General features: G+C 29.2%; 1 protein-coding gene across 1 annotated transcript in view; it reads left to right on the top strand.

Moving 5' to 3' along the window:
* The window catches only part of LOC142317481 (zwei Ig domain protein zig-8-like), a 214889-nt gene extending 190202 nt beyond the window's left edge, over positions 1 to 24687 (top strand). Inside the window, exons 5-6 of the mRNA XM_075354047.1 lie at positions 18497 to 18665; positions 23216 to 24687. Of these exons, the coding sequence (XP_075210162.1) occupies positions 18497 to 18665; positions 23216 to 23319 (273 nt within the window). The 3' untranslated portion in view covers positions 23320 to 24687. The remainder of the gene's footprint in view (positions 1 to 18496; positions 18666 to 23215) is intronic.
* The last annotated feature ends 410 nt before the right edge of the window (positions 24688 to 25097 follow it).

Genomic DNA, 25097 nt, shown 5'->3' with positions numbered 1-25097 from the left:
GAACGCGCGCGTGTCTATTCGGTAAGCGAGATCCGAATACCTTTCTGCTTATTCGGTACACTGGGATTGTGGTTGATGTCAATAACTGATGCGTTGATAAAAAAATCTGGCTTTCTCTTTGAGACATATCTGTTGAAATCCCTTCGGAATGCTTAAGCTGAAAAAGCTATTCAAAGAACCTTTCACTGAATTGAATATCGAAGAAAATATTTACACACACGCGCGCTCATTGCAATATAATCCTTATTATTACACAAAAATTTTGATTTAATTAAATTATATATGAATTAAAATAAAAATAAATAGCAAACACATTACACATATATTACTATAATAATGACAGATTGATTTCCAGAGAGTTGTGTGCTTCCGATATTATAATTTAAAACCCCATTTTCATTATACTGCAAGGTAACTGTGAAATATTCATTAAACGTTTTGATTCTTTGAAGGTAGGCAAGTAAACGAATTGTCTATTAACGGTATTAAATATTTTTACCATATTTTTTAAAAGCATGACAGGACCAGGGTAACGGATATCTTCCAACAAAGAAGAGAACTAAAATGAAAAGAAGAATCCACAAGGAACTAAAAGGAATTCTTTTCTCAAAGAAACGCGTCCGATTAATAATCTGTTTTTGGTAATACAATAATGTACCACCAAAACCAGAATGTTCTACCAGAAGGATTACCTGACCGGAATAAGAATTTATAGAAAATCGTAAGGACTTGGACGATGAAAATGATTACGCTTCAACAATTAAAGGAAAGGAGGTGGGTACTGGTTTTGAAAAGAAGAAACTAGACTGGCCTTTTGTCATCAGTAGTGCATCTGGAGATACATTACCTGTTATCAGCTTGGCCGCTGTTTCTTCATGCATGGATATTCGTCGCAGAGATTAAGGATTACTTCATTCTTGGTATGGTCATCTGAGAGCTTAAGACGCGGCTATAGCCATCGGAGGGCATCTTCTGCGACTGGATAATGAAGCAGTAGCGAAGTAGAGTCCGGGAAGCGGATCACGTTCAGCGAGAGTGATACCATTGAAAGACGAAAAGAAACCGATATCGAGCGAGAAGGAGGTGATGACTGAAATTTCAAATCATCTAAGGGCGTCAGCAGGAGTCACAGATCCTGACAATACTGTGCTCAAAAATGAAGTTTAAGTTGGCTGTTCACCAGTTACAAGAAAGTTTCCCGTCCGGATAGTAAACCTCGGAAGTACTGGGAAGACTGTGTCAAGAGGAACCGATCGGGAAAAGTGTAAACCTGCAGTGTATGCAAACTCCTACAATTTCGGAAGCGAAAATACTGAAAAAGAAAGGAAAAACAACTCGCTACGTAGAACACCATCAGGAATATGACTTCAAGGAAGAGCATCGCCCTGGAAGACGTATTCAAATGTAGACGCTCTTTCCTGACGACGCTGTAACATCGATTGTAATCACTGCTGACAAGGTGGAACAACGAGCAGGAATTTCAGACCTATGTCGAAACACAATTAGAAAATGCATGATACGACGTCCAGGCAAATTTGTCTGGGTTTCAAGAAGCAGGTCGAGTCAGGAAGTCGTCCGAAAATTCAGACCAATTGGGAGGGACCTTACACCACATTGAACAGAATCAACGACATAATCTACAGAATTCGGTGCAATCCAAGAAGGAAGAAGATCACAATCTTCTTCGTTCTTTTGGATCGCCTGACGCCTTATCCGGGGAGCTTTTTGTGATGAACAGCTTTGAAGAGGGAGCAGTGTAACAGGACAGTGGGTGAATGCGGGAAGTTGTTCGGTGAATTATTCGTAAACATTAAAGTGACAGTATTCTTCTCATTCATAAAATGTAGGTTAGTTCCATTGTAAACGGTAAAAGTAATATTTGCCAAAAGTGAATTGTATGAATTTTAAATTGTTGTATTCCTATCTTGTTTTAAAGAAATATTAGTTCCTATCAGTCATTTTTAACCTTTTTGGTAAATTGGACTGTAATCTGGCTTTTAAAATTTTGTTGTCATTAAATAAATTTCATCCTTTTTATTTTAATATTTTGTGTCTTATATAAAAGTACTGTCATTATTATTGTTATTTCAAATTTTTACAGCTTTTTGCCGGTAACTTTCTCTAAACACGGGGTAATTTATACCAACGAGATTAGTCTTGCTATTGTTGACTAAGTGCCTTCCAGGCAACATGGCAGGTGTCAATTAACACGCTGGTTTGCATTAGCGCGTTGGTCTTCCACTCATCTTCAGGTTTTCAAGAGTGTTGTGCAAATTAGATGGTATTATTCCCTCCGCAGATATAATTATTGGGGATATATAAACCTCTTTTTGATTCCACATTTCCTGAACTTAAAAGGCAAGATCTGTATAATTCTGCAATTTCTCATTGTGTTTAATGTTGAGGTTGTTACTTGATGGGATGGCCACGTCTATTTGATGAGTTACTTTTTCCATTTTGTGAACTACTACGATATCTAGCTTATTATAGTTGATGGGTTCAGCTGTTATAATTCCTTGGTTGCAGGGTTTTTTACATTACTGTTCTCCAAAAAGGAGGCTGATTCGTGAGTATAATAAGGCTTATTTTGAAACTCTTAAAATGTATCTGTTGCAGTTCTATGTGTACGATTTTCGCCACGTTGTTGTTTCTCCTCGTTTATTCCGTCGGACCTAAAATCGGACAGTCAGTGATTATATTTTCTATTGTTTCTTGTATAGCATACATAGACTACATTTTTTGTTGATATTTTCTTTAAAAATAAATTCCTTAAACTTCTTGTTGCTTCTACTTGTTTTGTATGTTACATATAAACCCATCCGTCTCGGATGTAACTTTTCTTTCAAAAGCCAAGTATTTCAAGCTGTTTTGTCGACTCTTTCTTGGCCTAGGTGGTGCCTATGTCTGCCATGCAATCCTTTCCCACTCTAGAATTTTATCTGCGTTGCTCTCTTTCTTGTGTTCTACGTTGTTGGTCTTGTTGACTAGGTTTAATGGCGTGTAGTTTTGGTGTACTATTTACGATAGCTTGATAGAAGGGATCTGCTTGTTATTGAAGTAATTCTATAAGTTTTCATTCTGCCTGTAGCATAAAATTTTAATATCGACTACTCCTCTTCCACCTTCCTTTCTCTGTAGTGTGAATCTTTTTTTGACAAGTGGATGCGGTGGGACTTTTCTATTATTATTATTTATTTTTATATTTATTTAGTTTATATAGTGTAATAAACTGCATTTATAAGAAATCTTTGGTTTCAATATCCTGGTCGAACCGTAAACACGCGACAATATATTTGGTTGCTTGCACCAGCACCCATACCTTTATCTGGGTCAGTGAGGGTTCATATACACACGAAACAAGTACTTACCGTATCATTCTAAAATAAGTAGGGCATCTTTAAACACGCACACATTTATTCATACACCCTCTGTTAAATTTCTAAAATACGTTAACCGATGTAGTTAAATTACTGTGATAATAATTTTCCTAATTACTTTACAATTCCGTTATTTACATTAATAATCAAATTTCCCTTACTGACTACCACTATTATAGAATAATAACTTAGTAAATTAACCTCTTAGTAATTTAATTAAAAATCTACTATGAATATCTAATTTAAATTACTTAGATTTATTATTACAGAGCCAAGTTTAATTACCTAGGAGCAATAATATTTTAATAATTTGAAACTAATTTTCAAAGATATATCATCTACTATTAATAAAATCCTTGATTACCGTTATTAGACTTTTTGTAAAAAATAATTTTGTTTTTCGTACAATATAATGGATCCTTTCCTCACTTATAAATATCGTTGTCATAAAACAATATGCATAATTAAAGTAAAGTGGTGAAACCACCACACTGATGAATATTGTAATACGTTTTCATAAAATAATCAAAAACAGTTCAGTGAAAAAAAATCATTTAGAAATATAAAACATGATTTACAAATACTTTATAATTTATAAGTATAACCTTGTTGTTTACTTATGACTAAAATTTTAAGAATTCATCATATTTGGAAAATATCTTTTTTTTTAATAATCTTTTCTAAAAAAACAACCAAACCATAAAGTGTTAACATTACATTATAAAAATATGATAAATAACTATATATTAAAATACTTTGAAGCAGTATAACGTCACTGTTTGAAACTTCCTGCATTGATCCATTTTTTCTTCTTTAATGCATAAAATCGAATGAAATTCCTTTAAAAAAGCTATATGTAATTGCTATTTAGAGGAACCGAATTTTAACATCGATGGTCAAACATTGAGCCGGATAAATTACTAATCAAAGAAGATTAGAAGGTATAGGACAAGATAGTCTCATTTCGAATGTGAGGTGTGTTGAATTTTGTGAAACGCTATTATAAACTCGCCAAGCTTCAAAAATATTTCGGTTTTTTTGTAACATTTTATTCTTACTTTAATGAAATAATAAAGAAAGTTTTTCTTTAAAAAATGAACAATAATTGGAAAACTAATATTTACATTCATTAAACTATATATGAAAATACAGAAAGTGAAGAAAAAATACAAACATGGAAATAAAAGTATTAAAATTATGTTAAAAATTAGAATAATTCGTTCTAATAAATTTGCTGTACTTTGCAAAAGAGAGAATGACGGAAGGATAGAGAGACAACAATTAATCAATTTACTGGATTTTCACTTGTTTGGTTACTGGACAAAAGTGGAAATGTTGATCTTTTATTAAGTTCAAAGAAGCAAAATATACGGAACAAAAGCCCAAATTTGCTAAAAATGAGAGAAAGTGAGTTATTATATTCCATCATATTATTTATAATTAAAACTTGTGACAAAACAAACTACTGTATAAAATTATTAACTTTGCGTTGTCCTTAGAATTGTTACCTGAATTAATTTACATGGTTAAATTTTTTATCCAACCTTGACTATAGTTATTATTTTTAAATTCTACGTAAGCGCCTAATCAGTTCAATTGTACAAATAACAATATGATGGTATCGCTCACCACTTAAAAAAAAAACCGGTTTGAATGAAGGTTAAAACCGCATTGCAGTTTCGAAGACTAATTTGTCCTGTTTGTATTCCTGTAAGTTGAAATTTAACCTTTTCAAACTGTTTAGTATGATTTGGGAAAATATTTGGATGTGAAGTAAAATTGCAAATATATATTATATATTATTTATATTTAAAAATACTTATAGCATACTTATCTATAAATATATTTAGTTATTACTTGTTATTTAATATAAATCAGATTTAATAAGCCAAGATTCCTCTTGTTTAATCGTTATAAATTGAAAAAAAGACTAAATTATTTAATTTAACATTAAGTAAATTATTGATGTAATGGTTTATTTCGCTATATTCAATATTATAATTTTAGTCGATAATAAGAATCAACTAAAAGATTTAAAAATTAACAACAGCAAGAGCATTGCTCAATCTAATGTAGTCAACATCTGTGTTAAAGTAGTAACGATACTGAATGTTATTATAACCGTGAAAATTACCTGTTATGAAAATTAAAGTAATTGTATTTATTTATTTCCTCCAAAAGTAAGCTAACAAAAGCAAAAAAAAAAAAAAAAAAAAAAAAAAAACGAAATAAAGATTTTTTATTATCTTTATTATTTATATATTTTACTAATTTTACATTTACAAATTACAATTTGTTCATTTGCTTTCTTTGCGTTTTAAAGTTTCATTTCAAACTATTTTTGAAAATTTCCTCTTTGTAAAAAATTATAACAATATAAACCGCATTACACTAATGATAGGAATAATATTTTTTACCTTACATAAGCTACACTACACCAGTCAAAGTTTCATATGATGGATCATTTATAAAATTTTTAGTAGTCGAGTCTTCTTGTCTAATGATAAAATTATTTAAGTACCTTCCCCAGTAATAAATTCCTTATTGTATTCTTCATTGGCAATATTCTTAAAAGTCTAAAATTATCCTGACAGGAAGCCTCTACCCCTTCCTGGATCTTCTTCTATTAGCCTATTTGCTTAACGTGAAGGGGAGTTTTATGTTCTTCGTTAATTCCACTAAAAAGGCAACCTTTTGTATTTTCTCTTCTGCATCAACCCATATTTTTTTCTTGATATTCTCTACATTTACCGAAGTTTCTTTCATCTATCAAATAAATATTCTACTTTTAATTTTATTTGAGTATGATTTTGTTGTACCTAAAATTCTTAAAACTACATTTTCTTTATACTAAAATATTGGTAATTCCCATTAACCTAAATTTGATTTAGTAATGTTAAATAGTTTATTTTGTTAATGTATAAGAAGTAGCAATCGGACAATTTTTAAAAACCTCATCGTCGTTTAAAGCTTGAAAAATGTTGAATCACATTTTGAGAAAAATATTGCGAATATCCAAACTTTATAATTACAAATTCTATTTCTAACATTTAATTTCATTTACGTAATTTATTGAATGGCTGACTGATAAGTCAGTTAATTGATGATAAGTCCGAGAAGAACCCTGTTGACTTAAAAAAAAAAACTAAAGTGATTGTAATTAGGAATTCAATACTGAATTCAATTCGAAAATATAACGATTACCTTTGTACGACTGGCAGTGAAAAATATAAATACGATTTTGAATTCAGATTTAGTTATTATAAATAATTACACAATATCGTAATCGTAATTATCAATTCAATATTTTCATTGCAAATTAATATATATATATAAATACGTATATTATATTTAATTTAACCGTAATTACGTATCAAAAAGTAATACCTTTCGGTATTGTAATATTTAAATATGTATTTAAAAATACTGTTTTCGGTTTGTAACATAACATAAAAGACTTATATTTTATGGTTTCTGCGGATGACGGGTGTTGGAAAATCAGTCTCCTAATGCATTGACTGAAAATAATGTATACCAGCAGATGATATAAAATGGTAAGCATTTGCTGCTTGTGTGGTAGCTTAGATGGCATTATAGGAAGTGGATCTTTAATATGTATTCAACTATTTCTATAATATTAATTGTGGGTTGGAATCAATTATATAGTAAATAAAGAAAGGGACAATTTTACTGGTACGGAAAGTCTAATACAGTTCGAATCTCAAGAAATGGGAAATCAATAATTTTTTTTCCACATCATTAAATATCAATAATTATAGTTTTATATATATATATATATACGGTAGTTATATATATATATATATATATAAAGAAAGAAATGGTATTGATTAAGTATTGAAATTTTAATTTCACGGTCTTTTGAAAACCTTATCTCAAATTTTAATATTGGGGCCCTTTACACCCCGTAAGTGTTTGTGATTGTCCTTGTCTTTTATGTAAATATGTAAACATATTTACAATGTTTATTGTGAAGTTTGTGTTTTTAAATAAAATGTAAGGGCCCTTTACACCCTTACATATGACGATCCAGATTGAGATAATAATTTCTTTTAAAGAATGTGACGAGGGCTAATGACCTTAGCAGTCGATGCCCGTAAAAATTCAGAAAAAAAAAATAATAAAAATAATTATATCATTAGTTATCAATTATTATTTATCATTCACAATTTTCGCTATTTTTTTCTTCCTTATTTTGTATACTTTTTTAAATAAGAATTATTCGTCTAACATTATACTCGTAATTAAAAAAAGTATTGTCATGGTATAGTTATAAACAATAGTCCACACCGGTTAGAAAGAAAGTGAATGATAATTGTATGCACTTATCGAAGTTTATAACGTAAAGACCGACGAACAATTTTTCTCTGATCGGAGAATGAGATTTTTCTTTAAGTTGAATATGATAAATTTAGTGTGCTGCCCCTCCTCAATGAATCATGAGACCTTGCCGTTGGTGAGGGGGCTTGAGTGCTCAGGGATACAGAGTAGCTGGACCGAAGGTGCAACCATATCGGAGAGGTATCTGTTGAGAGCCAGACTAAGGAATGATTCCTGAAAGAGGGCAGCAGCTCTTTCAGTAGTTGTTAGGGGCGTGAGTCAGGACGACTTAAACGGCCGTATCAACATCACTCAGTCCTCTGAGTACTGCGCAGCTGAAAGCAATGGAAAACTACAGCTGCTTTTTTTCCAAGAAAATGTGGCTCTGCATTTTCACATAGAAATAATGGAGGCGCCTTCCTTGGTAAAATATTCCGGAGGTAAAATAGTCCCCCGTTCGGATCTCCGGGTGGGGACTACTAAGGAAGGGGTCACCAGAAAATTAAAAAATAACATTCTACGAGTCGGAGCGTGGAATGTTAGAAGCTTGAAAAAGGTTGGTAGGCTAGAAAATTTAAAAAGGGAAATGGGTAGGACAAATGTGGATATAGTAGGAATTAGTGAGGTTCGGTGGGAAGAGGAAGGCGACTTTTGGTCAGGTGATTTTAGAGTAATTAACTCAGCGTCAAATAATGGGCAGGCAGGAGTAGGTTTCGTGATGAACAAGAAGATAGGGGGGAGGAGAGTGGAGTATTTCAAAACGCATAGCGATAGAATCATTATAATAAGGATAAAATCAAAACCTAAACCGACAACGATTGTTAACGTCTATATGCCTACAAGCGCCCATGATGATGATGAGGTAGAGTGTGTATACGAAGAGATTGATGAAGCAATTAAACACGTAAAAGGAGATGAAAATTTAATAATAGTTGGAGATTGGAATGCAAGCATTGGAAAAGGCAAGGAAGGAAATATAGTGGGTGAATACGGGCTGGGCAAAAGGAATGAAAGAGGGGACCGACTTATAGAATTTTGCACGAAGTATAATTTAGTAATTGCCAACACCCAATTTAAAAATCATAATAGAAGAATATACACTTGGAAAAAGCCAGGCAATACTGGAAGGTATCAGATAGATTATATCATGGTTAAGCAAAGATTTAGAAATCAACTCGTTGACTGCAAAACTTACCCTGGAGCAGACATTGATAGCGACCATAATTTGGTGATAATGAAATGTAGATTGGGGTTTAAAAACCTGAAGAAAAGGTGTCAGATGAATCGGTGGAATTTAGAGAAGCTTGAGGAAGAGGAGGTAAAGAAGATTTTTGAGGAGGACATCGCAAGAGGTCTGAGTAAAAAAGATAAGGTAGAAAATGTAGAAGAAGAATGGGAGAATGTTAAAAAGGAAATTCTTAAATCAGCAGAAACAAACTTAGGCGGAATAAAGAGAACCGGTAGAAAACCTTGGGTTTCAGACGATATATTGCAGCTGATGGATGAACGTAGAAAATATAAGAATGCTAGTGATGAAGAAAGTAAAAGGAACTATCGGAAATTAAGAAATGCTATAAACAGGAAGTGCAAACTGGTGAAAGAAGAGTGGATTAAAGAAAAGTGTTCAGAAGTGGAAAGAGAAATGAACATTGGTAAAATAGACGGAGCATACAGGAAAGTCAAGGAAAATTTTGGGGTACATAAATTAAAATCTAATAATGTGTTAAACAAAGATGGTACACCAATATATAATACGAAAGGTAAAGTCGATAGATGGGTGGAATATATTGAAGAGTTATACGGAGGAAATGAATTAGAAAATGGTGTTATAGAGGAAGAAGAGGAAGTTGAGGAGGATGAAATGGGAGAAACAATATTGAGATCTGAATTTAAGAGAGCATTAAAAGATTTAAATGGCAGAAAGGCTCCTGGAATAGACGGAATACCTGTAGAATTACTGCGCAGTGCAGGTGAGGAAGCGATTGATAGATTATACAAACTGGTATGTTTCAAAAAAAGTGTTATAGTAATGATACTAGTCATGCATCAAAAGTCTTAACTAGAATTTTATACAGAAGAATTGAGAGGAGAGTGGAAGAAGTGTTAGGAGAAGACCAATTTGGTTTCAGGAAAAGTATAGGGACAAGGGAAGCAATTTTAGGCCTGAGATTAATAGTAGAAGGAAGATTAAAGAAAAACAAACCAACATACTTGGCGTTTATAGACGTAGAAAAGGCTTTCGATAACGTAGACTGGAATAAAATGTTCAGCATTTTAAAAAAATTAGGGTTCAAATACAGAGATAGAAGAACAATTGCTAACATGTACAGGAACCAAACAGCAACAATAACAATTGAAGAACATAAGAAAGAAGCCCTAATAAGAAAGGGAGTCCGACAAGGATGTTCCCTATCTCCGTTACTTTTTAATCTTTACATGGAACTAGCAGTTAATGATGTTAAAGAACAATTTAGATTCGGAGTAACAGTACAAGGTGAAAAGATAAAGATGCTACGATTTGCTGATGATATAGTAATTCTAGCCGAGAGTAAAAAGGATTTAGAAGAAACAATGAACGGCATAGATGAAGTCCTACGCAAGAACTATCGCATGAAAATAAACAAGAACAAAACAAAAGTAATGAAATGTAGTAGAAATAACAAAGATGGACCGCTGAATGTGCAAATAGGAGGAGAAAAGATTATGGAGGTAGAAGAATTTTGTTATTTGGGAAGTAAAATTACTAAAGATGGACGAAGCAGGAGCGATATAAAATGCCGAATAGCACAAGCTAAACGAGCCTTCAGTAAGAAATATAATTTATTTACATCAAAAATTAATTTAAATGTCAGGAAAAGATTTTTGAAAGTGTATGTTTGGAGTGTCGCTTTATATGGAAGTGAAACTTGGACAATCGGAGTATCTGAGAAGAAAAGATTAGAAGCTTTTGAAATGCGGTGCTATAGGAGAATGTTAAAAATAAGATGGGTGGATAAAGTGACAAATGAAGAGGTATTGCGGCAAATAGATGAAGAAAGAAGCGTTTGGAAAAATATAGTTAAAAGAAGAGACAGACTTATAGGCCACATATTAAGGCATCCTGGAATAGTCGCTTTAATATTGGAAGGACAGGTAGAAGGGAAAAATTGTGTAGGCAGGCCACGTTTGGAGTATGTAAAACAAATTGTTGGGGATGTAGGATGTAGAGGGTATACTGAAATGAAACGACTAGCACTAGATAGGGAATCTTGGAGAGCTGCATCAAACCAGTCAAATGACTGAAGACAAAAAAAAAAAAAAAAAGGTGTGCTGCCACTAAAATAATAACCAATCTGCTTATGAATTCTTTTGTACTGTTCTGTTTTTTCCATAAGATAATATTTTTGGCAATAATCTACTAAAACTAAAACACACTTCAAAATTTCTTTCAATGATCTGTTTCTTCATAAAATAAAAAAATAGTAATTTTTGTTTTTAATTTCACATAAACTATTTCCGAAAAAAAAATAAGTGTGTGAATCTACAGGAACAGTAAAGATGGATCTCATAATTATAATATTTAAGGCAATTAACAATAAATTATTCATAAATAAAAAATTATTTTTTTTATTTATACGATAATTACAACGTATTCATCTGCCAATAAAACTTCAATTAAAAGCTTAACATTTTTTAAACTACAAACTTATCAATTGATTCGTTAAATAATAAATTTAAAAAAATTTGTGCGGTGAACGCTAAGTCAATACAACATTTTCTTGTAAAAAATTCAAGGTAAGAATATTAATCAACAAATTGAGTTTAGAAATAAATAAATAATTTAAATCTCTTGTATAGTTTTTTTTTTAACACACGCATCTTCTTTTCGGCTGATAATCATAACACTGTACGTAAACTATATAGGAAAAAAGATAAAAAAAAAATTATCGTTAACAATGAAAATACTTGGATAAAATTCCCAACAAAGGGAGATTTACTCATTTATAGTTCGGTTTACATCACTGATCGAAGTAAGTTACAAAGAAATAAGCCATAAATAAAACTACAGTATTCCTCAGAAATATTTAACAATTTTTCAATATTTTCATCATTGTATAGGCAATAAATCGGGATGCTGAAAATTCTGTTTTCTTACTTTCATTTTTTTTTAAATTAAAAAAAATTTCATCAAAATGATAACACTGTAAAAAAAAATCTATTTAAAATATCGCAAAATATAGTTTTAATAGTTAAAAACTTGTGTTATATACTTAAATAATTTACCAACATACTGTCAGTTGTTATTTTATATAATTGAATCTTAACAAATTAAATTTTCTTCTCGATTTAGCATACAGTTTTTGAATAATGAAGAGTTAGTTCATTTGTATTCTGCCTTAACACGCTTTCGTAACGGATATCACGAAATGACAACTCTTTAATCACAATTTCTTAATTTGTGTTAATAATTAAAGTATTCCCTACGCTTAATTGTTGTTTAGAGCAAAATCATAAATTGGAAATGCTACCATATATGTATATATATTTGTCACGCTGCAGGATTACTAAGTTAATTTTAACAAACTTCCAGGTGACAAATGGAATGAATTTATCTTAGATTGTATTAAATATCCACACTTTAACCAAGACTTACATATATTGTTAATACATGATCTTCAGAAATTAAACTTGGATTCCAGTGTTGAACAAAAAGAAATGATTCATGTAAGACCCAACATAATTAGTAATGAAAACTAATTTCATGATTCAGTGGAAAAAAATTGATATAAAATATATTTATACCAAAATGCTATAATTATATTTTTAATATTCAACCTTAATTGATTTAACACTGATCCAATCCTGGCATTGACGGTTTGTGGCTAAACATGTTTTTAAGTGTAACGTAGAGAAACGAATGATTTATAATTACTTACTGAAAAATAAATTCTAGGACTTACATAATATATTTACCAGTAAATTTAGGCTAATTAAGTTTATATTTATTAAAATTGTATAAAGAATCATAGAACAATATTTTACTTAACTGACAATCAGTTTGATCATTTAGCAATTATTGTATAAATGACCACGTAGACTTGAGTATTTATTTTACGGTCTACATCTAAAATGCCTATTTGTAGTTTGTATCCCTGAGAAGTATTCTTTTAAGAAACAGAAAAAATGGTAAAGCTATTCTTGTTCTCAAATAAATTTAGGTTAACGAGCTCTAAAAATAAATTAAAAAAATGTAAAAACATTGTCTATTTAAGCTGATGGCTTAAGAATTTAGTCGAGAGTCAAAATAATAGAAAAAGAATTTCGTTCAATCGATGATGAATAAACAACCTTCCAATAATTTAGCTAAGCATGTCATTAATTATTTTGTCTTTTTTTTAAGCAATTAACCACATAATATTGAAGCTTTAAAAATCATATTTTAAGTTTGAAGCGTATGAAAAAGCCATATCTGACCGGAATTAAATCAGGTGAAAGACCGAGAAGCTACAGCTCCTGCAAGGAGATCAGCGGAAAGGCGGTTTGATAGGATAGGTTTTCTACAAATTTATTTATTACTGATTACCATAAAAGTTTCATGAACAGATTAAGATCGTAGTCATTTATCAAAAACGTTATACGAACTTGACTTCAATTTTTTTATTTCTGTCCATTACATGTACAATATCCTGTGACAAAAAAATATAAAAAAAAAGAGAAGAAGAATGTCATGCTGAATGACAATACCAATATCCGTTGAAAAATATTTTCTTTCTATTCAAAAGGCGATTTTATTCTTATAATTTCTTTTTAAATTTCAAATATAAGCTACATCTAGACGGATATTAAAATATTTTTTGTAGTGTATTAACAAAAATATTATTTCTAATAATAACATTGTATGACAGAAATTATTAAATAAGATTTTTAAAAAAATACTTTCATTATTACTGAAATTGTATTATTTTTCCGCCAGTTATTTTAGTAATTAGGTTGCTGGCTATCCATTCTACTAGTCGTAAGATTACTTAAACTAGTGTTTCTCAACCTTTCTGTAACCGTGACCCAATTTTCAGGAAAATAAAATCAAGAAATATTCTCAATAATACTTAAATTTTGGGTTTACCAGTAGTTAAGTAAACGGATAAAAAGGCCCCTATGTGCCATTTGCTCAGCAATTTTGACAGCAGACAGCATGAGACTTAAGAAACTTAAACATTTTAAAACGCTTCATAGCGAGTACGTTAACGAACCCCGGGAATTTTTCGAATTAAAATTACAATCATTTAAAAAAACAAATACCATTTTTAAAAAAAAAAACTTCGTCTATGATTGAAGAAGCTTTATTCTCCTCTTACAAAGTATCATATAAAACAGCCAGATGTAAAAAGCCTCACCCCAGTGGTGAAGAGAAGAAGAATGTAGAAATTATGTTTGAGATAATTTTGCCAAAAAATTTATGGTATGTCAGCAGTTGAATAACTACTTTTCGGCAAACCAATAGAACTCAATGTAACATTATTTGCTATCTTAAATGATTTTATAAACGAGGCAAATATAAAGTCGAAAACTTGCGTCGGAATATGAACCGATAGTACCAGTTCAATGTCTGGAAGTTTCCAAAAAATATAAATATGGATATTCTTGCTTCACAAGTGTGAAGAAAAAATTTCCACAGTGTGTCTGGATACATTGCATGATCGACAGAGAAGCTCTTTATTTCAAAGAAATGAGTCCTGTTCTGAATATTGTACTAATGACGATTGTAACCATAGTAATTTATATAAAAATTAGACTCACAAAATCAAGAATCTTTTCTGCACTTTGTAAAGACACAGATTCAGTACAATCAGCGTTACTATTTTATTGCGAGACAATAATATTCGATACGGCTTGACAGCATTGGGTTCAGCCGCAGATTATCTCATAAATAAAATAAATTTAATACAAAATAGGGTCCTCAAAGATATTGCTCTTTATGATTCTGATAACAATTATGACACTAATTTAAATAATCTTACAAGGTTTCTGTCAGCTAGAGGTCTATTTAAATTCTTAATTATTTTTAAGAACTTTTACAACAGTGAATACAGGGTAAATGTAGAAAGTGGATACAATTTGAGAGCAATGAGCTTTATCACAGATAGATATAATAATACTTACGGTAAACGATTAAAGAAGTACGTTGTTTCTGCATTACTTAATTCTTTACCGAATCACCTCAATAATGTAAAAATGAAAAAAAATGATTTAAAAAAACTTCTCATTGAGTGGGCATTGACTATAACGTAATAGGTATTAACAGGATTCATGTTGGATTTATACTGGCAGTCCAGACAATTATAACATGATTATAGTTATTATTTTAATGTTGATAATTATTGTAAATCAATAAATAATGTATTGTTGTATGGTTAAAGCTTAGTTATTTATTTTCTTTATGTAATTGTTGCAACAAGATATTAATTGTGTAATTAGTTGTAATTATGTATAATTTTGTTTCATGAATATAGTTTTAGTTACTAAATCTAATACATTGCAATTATTAAAGAAATAATTTGTTCATTAGTTTTTAAATATATAGTTTAATTTTGTTAAATTAATTTTTATAATTGTACTACTATTATAACTATTATAAAAACTAATAATATCTTTAGTTGTTACATAAAATTGGTTATTACATTAACCACTTAATAATGTAATAATAATTTTTTAGTATATCTGTCGACAGACTGTCTGACGGATGATCATGTAAGTTTTAAATTGTAAATAATAATAATAATAATAATAATAATAGTAATAAAAAGATGGTTATCACGTGGGAAATTTTTTCAACGTGGTTATGAATTAAGAAATGAAAACGCCATTTTTGTAGAAGAGGAAAATCAGACCGGTCCGGAAGCCGAGAAGTTTCGAAATGGTTTATTTGTAATGGAATTGAGCTACTTGGTCGACATATTCGAAAAATTAAATGACTTGGATCTTCAGCACTAAGGAGAAAATACACATATGTTGCTTACGAGTGATAAAGTTAATCCTTTTTTAGAATATTGGAATTGTGGAGCAGAAATTTAAAGAAAAACCTAGAAATGTTTGCAAAAGTGGATAAATGTGTTAAAACTTACAAGGCAGAAGAAAAACATGTGAAAGTAGTTTTTGTAACCATTGAAAATCATTTAGCCGTGCTGGCAAAGAACTTTAAAAAGTATTTCCTTTCTTACTGCAACTTCATAGAAAGTTACGAGTTGGTTAGGGATCCATTTCAAAATACTCCTGAAGGTCTCTCAACTGCCGAAGAAGAAATCTTCATAGACTTCACGGCAAGTGTCGAAATCAAAAGACAATATATAAATAAATCATTCTTTGAAATTTGGGCAGAGGTGGATGAGTTTTCTGCACTGAAAACAAGAGCTTTTGGTATACTATTACCATTTTGAACATCTACCTTTACGAAACCGGATTTTCTGCGGTGGCTGTTTGAAGGAAAAATATAGATTTAATATAAAAAAACTCAGAATATCTATTTCTCATATTAAACCTTCCTTCGAAAAATGTTTCTCTGCAAGACAGGCCGAAGAATGTCACTAATAAATTATTAAACTTGTTTTTAATTTAGTATTGATAAGTTAATTATTAAATACATTGCGCGGTACTGATACAATCCTATTTATAAGTATATTATATCAGTGTAAATATGTATTTCATTATTTATTTTGTCAGAATATTTTTTTTTTTGCTTTTTTTTCAGTAAACCAATAATTTTTTTTAATAATATATTTTTTCGATATGCGCGCGCCCCCCATTAGTATAATTGCGCTTACCTAGGGGAGCCAGTCCGAGAGGTTACAAAACAATGACTTAAACTCTAGTTCTCAATGTATTTCAATAATTTGTTAGAAGATTATTGAAACCCAAGTAGCATCAAATCTAATTAACTGTATAATGAAACATAAGAGAATTTCTTTTTTTAAAATAAAGACAGAAAGCAAATAATAGTACAAGAAAAAAATAGTTAAAATGTGAGGGTAAGACCAGTGAATTGAAGCTACCTAGAAGAGGTTAAGAAAAATATAAGTTGTTATCGCTTTGGGAACACTTTGAGTAGTGAGCTGAGTATTCCTGTCTTTCGGGAATATTATGATACGTGGTAGCTCTTTTTCAATCTCTAAGAATCCTTAAATTTTTTTTATTATATGTTTGTATTTGTATACTCTTATCAAACTTTCTTTGATATTTCTTCCTTTTTTTCTTCTATGTGCTGATTGCATCTTTCTGAATTTAGTAGTTTTGTCTTTTAAGCGGTTTATGATAACATTTTTTCACTGTAACTACTGAATAGTGAAAGCAATAGTATAAGTCTACTTTTATTTTTTTAAATAACAATGTTTATTCGTAGTAATAATTAAGGTATTAAATCAATAAAAAAATAGATGAAACGAAAAATTTGTACTTAGAATAACTTAAATGAAATAACAAACGAGAAATTATTTTTAAAAAAAAGTTTTTTCATTTTTCTGAAAGAAAGTAATGAAGTACATACAGTTTACCACAAATTATATACATAAAAGTGTAATTTAAAAGTAGATCAAAAAGTAAAAATCATTAAGAATGTTGTTTATTTGAATAGACGTGTATTATTGCAAAAGTAATAAATAAAAGTTATAAAGTATGACAGAAAGAATAATGAATAAATATATATTATTGAAGAAATTTTGTGTTAAAAATTGAAAAGTTACAATTTATCAACAAACTATAGTGATCGATCCATCCGTCCATAAACTTATTAATCGACTAACAGACAGTAAAAACATAATTGTGGAAAGAAAAAAAAAATTACCAAAATTATACCTTAAAACTTTTTTTTTAGTTTGAAATACTTTGACTGAAATGTAGAACATATCCTAGCAATAGATTTAACGACCGAAGATATCTATTATGTTCACAGTAATGATTTATTCGACAGGTATTTTTTATACACGAATTTCTATAGACGGGGCATTAAAATATATTTAAAAACAATCGGAAAATATGTTACTCATTTAATTTATTAATTACCCAACTATCTATTTATTATACACTTATTAATATTAATTAATATTAGGTATTAGTAAAGTATTACTTTACTATGGGAAAATAATAAATAATTTGATTCTTAAATAGGTTTAACTATCTTGGATGTGGAAATTTATAATTTTTTAATTAATTTAAATTTATTTAAAATTAACGAGTTCAAATACCTTGTTTAACTCTCATAGTAGTCATACAAAAAATCACCAAACCTACTCAAAAAACAATATGCTTTTATCTATAAAACTGTTAAAAATATTAATTTTATCATGATCAGAAAGAATCATCTGAAAATTGTTGGTTAGTAAATAACCCAACATAAATATTCTTCGCAACAAGTAGCGCAACCTCGTCAGCGTACACTACCAACGTCGACTTTTCATGCATCTCCAGCCTCAGCAAGCCCTACTAGATGGCGTTCTAAATGTCGAGGCTGAAAATCGACCTCTGCGCCACCACCGATGTGATCGTGCTCCTATGCTAGCGTGCTACGGTCTCGTAGATGAAACTGCGATTCGTCAGGTATGCGTCCACCATTCTAAGGCGGCATCGAGGCACGTGGAACGGATGCTCCAGGGCATGTCCCAAACATAACGCTCCACTGTTCAAAGTTGAATATGTTTTTCACGTCTAACGTAACGAAACAGACAACATGGCGTGTAAATAATAAACGCAATAATAATAATAATAGTGATTTATTATTAAATAAATAAAATTATTTTTTTTATTTATTTCAGCTCATCAATTTCGACTCTCCTAGAGGGGGTATAAGCTTGGTGACCGAAAAAGGTATCGTAACTACCAGTAGACTTCTGATACAAAAAGCACAGCAGAGCGACTCTGGATTATATGCTTGCGATCCTTCAAATGCTGATACGGCTACAATACATGTCCACATATTAAACGGTAAGAAAGAAAAATAAATATTTAATACTAATCATATTAAAAATTCTCTTAATCATTATTAAACTGCAAACTGCTAAATTACTGTAATCCGACATAAAAATGGTATCTTCTCTGGATTTCATCCGGAAGGTATTGAGTATGAATCCTGGTAAGGCTAGGCATTTTGACGGGCTAAAAATTTGTATTTTTTTCGCTATAAAAACGAATAAGATTGAACTTTACTAATTTCCTTTATTTAATAAATCGTGGATAAGAAGCAGTAATAATTAAAACCAGCCAAATACTAATCAACACAAATCACTATTGCTCGGTGGTATCCACCTGTAAGCCACTTTAAAGATATTGCCTTAACACATTAACAGTTATTTTGTCACTTTTACAAACAATTCAATAAAATTACAGACTAAAAGAACTTCAATACTTCAATCATGAATGTTAGATTAAGTTAATAAAAAATAAATGCACCCTTAATATTTATAAACTTTGAAAACTTGAGAAAATGTAAGAACCAAATTTATCCTATTAAAGTTTCTGCCGTAAGAAAATTAGGTTAGCTCCAATTATCAAATTTCTGAATGACGAACTGTTTAATTTCAAAGTTGTTCCTATAATGATATCCACTAGTTGAAATATTTTGCACATGATATTTTATAGTATTGTTTATAAAATTAGCGATTTATAAAAAGATTAGTAAAATGAAAAATTTTCAGCCAAATATTTGTTTTTAAATTTCAGTAATTTTTTTATGATAAATAAATAAACAGTGTATCTTAAAACTATATGTTTGAAAAAAAGATTTTTTACTTTACACGTAGCACCAATTAAACTTATAAAATTTTTAATTTTGAAATAATATTCAAGAAAATTCATCTGTCGGAAGAAACTATTAATTTCTTAGAAGATAATTGTAGTGTTAAACAATATAGCTTCATTGTAATTATGCTTTTTAAAAACAAAAAAAAAAAACTATAAATGCATAAAATGTGCAATTGAACCGAATAAAATACGTCAAATGAATTTCCTATTCAGCACATTCCATTAGTAGATCACCCGTGACAGATATTTTCGCAAACAAGTTGCTTTACTTGTTTGTATTGAATGCTGACTGATCTTTCGCAAACATGTAATGTTATTTAACCATTTGTACAGTATTAAAGCAGTTCAGGATACAGCAAAGTTTCTGTACAGTGTTGATAAATCCGTTTGCAGAATTTACAACACTGTCATTTATAACAAAACTGTGTAATTACTACATAATCCGGAACAAATTCAAATTCCGATTTATTAATTTCAGTGAAGTTAATATTGTTTATAAATTTTTTTTATTATTTTCCACAATAATATAAATATTGTTGAAAAAGCTTCTGTAACATACTTAGAAGTTATAAATTAAATCTTTGCTGTTAAAGAATTCAAGAAAAAGTTTTGCTTTAGTGAAGGTTTGTCCCGTAAGGCACTTTATTTCTGTATTGATTACACAATAGCTTCAGCATTGTATATTTCCTTCGTGTTCAAGTGTAACTTTTCCGTTGAATACTTCTTCATAAAATTTTTTCTTTCTCATTAAATTGAATTATTTACTATTCTTTTGTAAATGAACAGTTTTACTTTGAATAATTTTTATGATAAAATCGCTATTTATAACGTATATGTTTATATCTAGAATTTATGATCCTAATTATCAAAATCCTTTGGATATTGTTTAAAACTCCTTGCTACAAATCTGTACGGGGTGAAAGCTGTGAAAAATGTGGCATATCCTTCCTATTTATAATTCATTTTAGGCTAGTTTATAACCTTGTATTTTTAATGACAAATTAAACATCACAAAACAAGATTTGGAATATTTTTTGCTTGTTTCCGATATCGAACTTGGACAGTTCGCGTATTTAAAAATATTTTCTAACCATAAAATTATGTTTAGTATTACTAGTATAATAGAAAATGGACTGAAGGGAATATAATATATTATTTACTTTACAGCTAAAGCTTCATATCAATGATTTCACTCTAAAAATATTAAGATCTTATCACTACAGAAAAGAAGAAAATGATATCAAATCTTGACTTCCTGAAATCAGTTATGCGATTTTAGAATTACAAAAAATGCACAGGATAGAAATATGTTTATGAGAAAAATAATTAGTAGTGCATTGGTTTCATGGACGTACACTTATTTTAAAATGGCGAAAATATTTCATCGTTGTTATAAATTTACATACATGCAATCGTTTTAATTGGTTTAAGTATGAAACTCTTAACGTAATATTTTCTTGTGCTTGAATTATATATATATTTGTAATTGTTTTAAATTGAAAAAAATAAAACTTTTCGTATGTATATTTTTTCATTAATGTAGAAAAAAAGTTATTTATATAAATGATGTTTACAATTAACATTACATCCATAATATTTCAGCCATGAAGCAAACGATTTAATATCAGGATAACTTAATATAATTATTCTTGTTTAAAATGATGATACCATGAGGTAAACCTGGTTAAATTTAAATGAACTGACTAAATAGAATAATATTTTCATTAAATTGCTTTGTCAGAATAATAAATGAAAACAAAATTTCCTTTTTTTTGCTCATTATGTCCATTCAATTTAGGCTTCTATCACAGCGGTTTTTTACTCAGTGAATTCGTGACCATACTATGTTAATTAATTTAAAATAAAATCTAATTTACCATTTTTAATTAATCATAAATCAAACATTTCTTTTTTTCTGAGTAATGTTTTACAAAATAATTTTATTTTTACATTTTTCAATATGAGTTCATTCATTGTTTTTCAATAATCAATTCAGTGAAGTATATATATATATATATTAATGAAAGTATGCAAACTATAGCACAGTCATTACAATAACACATCTGGTTAAAAAAGCATAATATTTTTTCTTTAGAGTACTTTTTTTACTTATTCTTCAAGGATTTTACATTTGAATAAACTTTCGAAGCAGATTTTTTAAACATGTACTGCAAAATCAACATTTTATTATGTGGAGCGATAAAATAAACTACAGTATAAAAGCTAAAATATCTGGAGTGTTTGTTAAACACGGTTTTTCTTATATAAGGCACAAAACGTTTTATTTGGTAAAACAAATTTAACAGATTTCTATTTAATAGTAATAGTCTGATAAAAATGTCTTGGTTAGTTTACCATTCAAACAATTTATTTACTATTTAGATAAAAAAATAAATAATGTACGATTTTTTTCGAAAGAAAACATTTACCTGTTAGTTTACCATAACCTGGTTTTAATAAGTTGTACTTTTTCAATTGGGCCACATCCTATCTATTTTCTTACCTTATCACGTAGCACTTTCTTCCTTACATGTATCTTCTTTTTATGATTAATAATTTAGTTAATGTTAAAAATTTTATCGATTTAAAATTACTTATTAATAATAAATTACGAAAAATATATCTACCTGTTTTTTAGCCTTTTACGGTGGCTTGTGTTGTTGTGTATAATTTAAAACTAAATAGAAAAACAATTAATATTTGCATAATTTTTCTTACGGAAGGTTTTACAATAGTCGACGTATTTAATAATCACCAAATACTAGAAAATTTTTTGTGTTACAAAATAAGTAATTGATGATATTTAGAAGAGAATTGCTGGAAGTATATACTATATTTAACTGTAGACTACAGTTAATCTCAAGAACGCTACCTTTCCATTTTAGTAGGAAATCCTTTAAAACAAATTACAGTAGCAATTGTGAAAAAAAATTGACAATACAAATACAACAAATTCTGTGCCGTTTTTAAATGTTATCCAATTTTCAAATGCGAAGAAATGTAAATGAATTTTTTTGTAACAAGATTAAACACTTAAAATGAATGAAGTAATCAGTCTTGCGAGAAAATTTTTTTAAATGGGTTTTTCACAATTCACCTTCCTCTATGTTAATAATACTTCACCAAATCAAGGTGTGGTTAGTTTAAAACCATATCCTTCCATACTGTGTTATATTGGAATGTATAATCGATTAGAAATTTTAATTATAAATGTATTTTGTTGCGGAGAGTCAAGTGAAAACAAATGAAACCTGAATCCGTAGTTATTACTAAGATTAAATAATCGGAAAAATTAATAAGAATAATAAAACAACCTTTTTAGAATGGATACTTTAAGAACGAAAGTAGAAGGGATGCATGTTTTATTGCTTACTACCGTTTCTCATAACTCAAGCTTAATACCTCTCTCCACTCCTCGCCATCGTAGTTACTGGAACTATTTTAATATTTTTATTGCTACTATCCAGCATTTCTCTATTTAATTTTTTTTTTCCGATAGTGTGATCTCTCGTTCTTAGTGGAAAATCTACATTCATTTACCTTTTGTGACTGCTAATACATCACAATTTGTTTCCTTTAAACGTTGCCCGGTGCATATTTTATTCATTTTATCACTTCCTCTTAATATTTTTAATGTGGTATTTATACAAGAAATGTGTTTATCCTAATTTACGTTTATATTTTAACTATTGCTGACAAAATATTTCTATGAGTTTTACTATTTGTTTTTCCAGGTGAACATCCAGCTGCAATGCACCACGGACATGGAAATAGCCTTTTCTGTCCGAATGCGTTCTTGATTCCCATACTTCTACATTTATTATGGGCAGCAATTTAGCGTCAGACATTGTTTAACTTCACTTAACGTCCAATGACAGTGTTCTTGTTGTACATAAACTTTGATTGTACTGTACCGCTCTGTGAGTCATACTGAGCTTGCAATTTTATAATATATTAATTATAAGACTACCAAAATAATCTAATTGTACATAATTTAAAAATTAAAAAAAAATCAGTTAGTTGATTGTTCTATATCAGTAATATGTTGTTTAATATGAGTTTATTATTACAATTTATTCATTTTTATCAAAAAGAATAAAAATTATGTAATGTGAAGGTGCTCATTGTGAAAATCGTGAAAAAGGAGGTAAAAAAAAATACGTTAGTAATACAGTGAATTTAAGATAGGAATTAAATATTTCTACTAACAGTTATAATTTTCCCTCTTTTATTTATAAATTATGCAATTTAAATAAAGTGTAAAAGATGTTTAATTTATTATTATTAAAAAGTTTAATTTTTTATGTACATCAATTTTTTCCCCGTTAATAGAATCATTCGTTTTTGCTTTTACGTTAAATATCAAATTAGTTTTCCACTCCTTATAAATTATAATCACATTTTTCCGACAGCGGTGGTAAGTTCAGAACTGTTGATATGTTTTATTAATTCAAAAGCTTGTTTCTTATAGCTAAATGACAAATTACAGTTTTTTTATATAGCTTTAAGTGAGATTAAATTTGGAAAATTGTTTATTTTGAGGTTAGATAATGAATCGGTATCTTTGGTTTTTGCCACAAATGAATTAAACAATTTGAACACAAAAAATAAATACGGGACATTTCCAAATGAATTTGTTAAAATTGACTTTCATAAAGTTTTGTACTCGACGTATCCATTTGAAAAGTGATAAGAATCACCATCTATAACTTATTATGGTAACTGTTTTGTGAACTGTAGAATGGAGGGTCAAACTATTTGAAATTAAGTTACTTTAAGTGGAGTATGAAATCTCTTGTTTTTGATGTACTTAGGGCTGTCAGGTTAATTAATATGCATTTCTTAGGTATTTCGGCCCAGGAGAACATAAAAACAACTTACAAACTCTACGTTATTTAAATTTATGAGGGTGAATAAACATAAAATTGAATGTAATCGTAAACAAATATATTTTAGTTTAACAATAAATTAAAGAAATTATATTTAAAAAAACTGTACGTATAATTAATATTTAATCGATTCCGATATTAAAGCAATAATTATATAATTTTGTGAACAATGAATTTATTTTCAATATGATTCTAACAAATTCGATGTTTATTTCAATTTACTTGGCTACCACACGCATACGTAGAAGCAAGATGGTATACTAACAATTAAAACTTTTTGAACGAATAATTAGGGAAAATATATCGTAGTTTTAATTTCTGCAGAACTAATTTCTTGAGTTAAAAGTATTTGGATTATTAAATTATTTAGTCAGTGGATTACTTTCGTAGATCGGTTACCATTATAATTTCATCTGTTTTCACAAGTACACAATGGTAATTTCTGTCGTTCCTTATTTATTCATACTTAATATTTATTAACGAACCATTATTTTATGAATACATCTTATAACACAGACAGCACAGATCATGATACAACAATGTAAATATAGAATTTTATATATGATATTTATATCCCTTTTTATCACTATTTCGACAAGTTATGACAAATTTAGATGAGTCATAGGCTGATTTCTAGCTTAAAATTAAAATTGTTCTTTCTTATTATCTTTGAAAATCATTATATAACTCTTTTGTTTTATAATTTTCCTTAATGTAGTGTTCATAT

This window comes from Lycorma delicatula, chromosome 1 (assembly GCF_047948215.1).
Source record: "Lycorma delicatula isolate Av1 chromosome 1, ASM4794821v1, whole genome shotgun sequence".
Taxonomy (NCBI): domain Eukaryota; kingdom Metazoa; phylum Arthropoda; class Insecta; order Hemiptera; family Fulgoridae; genus Lycorma; species Lycorma delicatula.
This window is presented reverse-complemented; position numbering and strand designations above follow the sequence as displayed.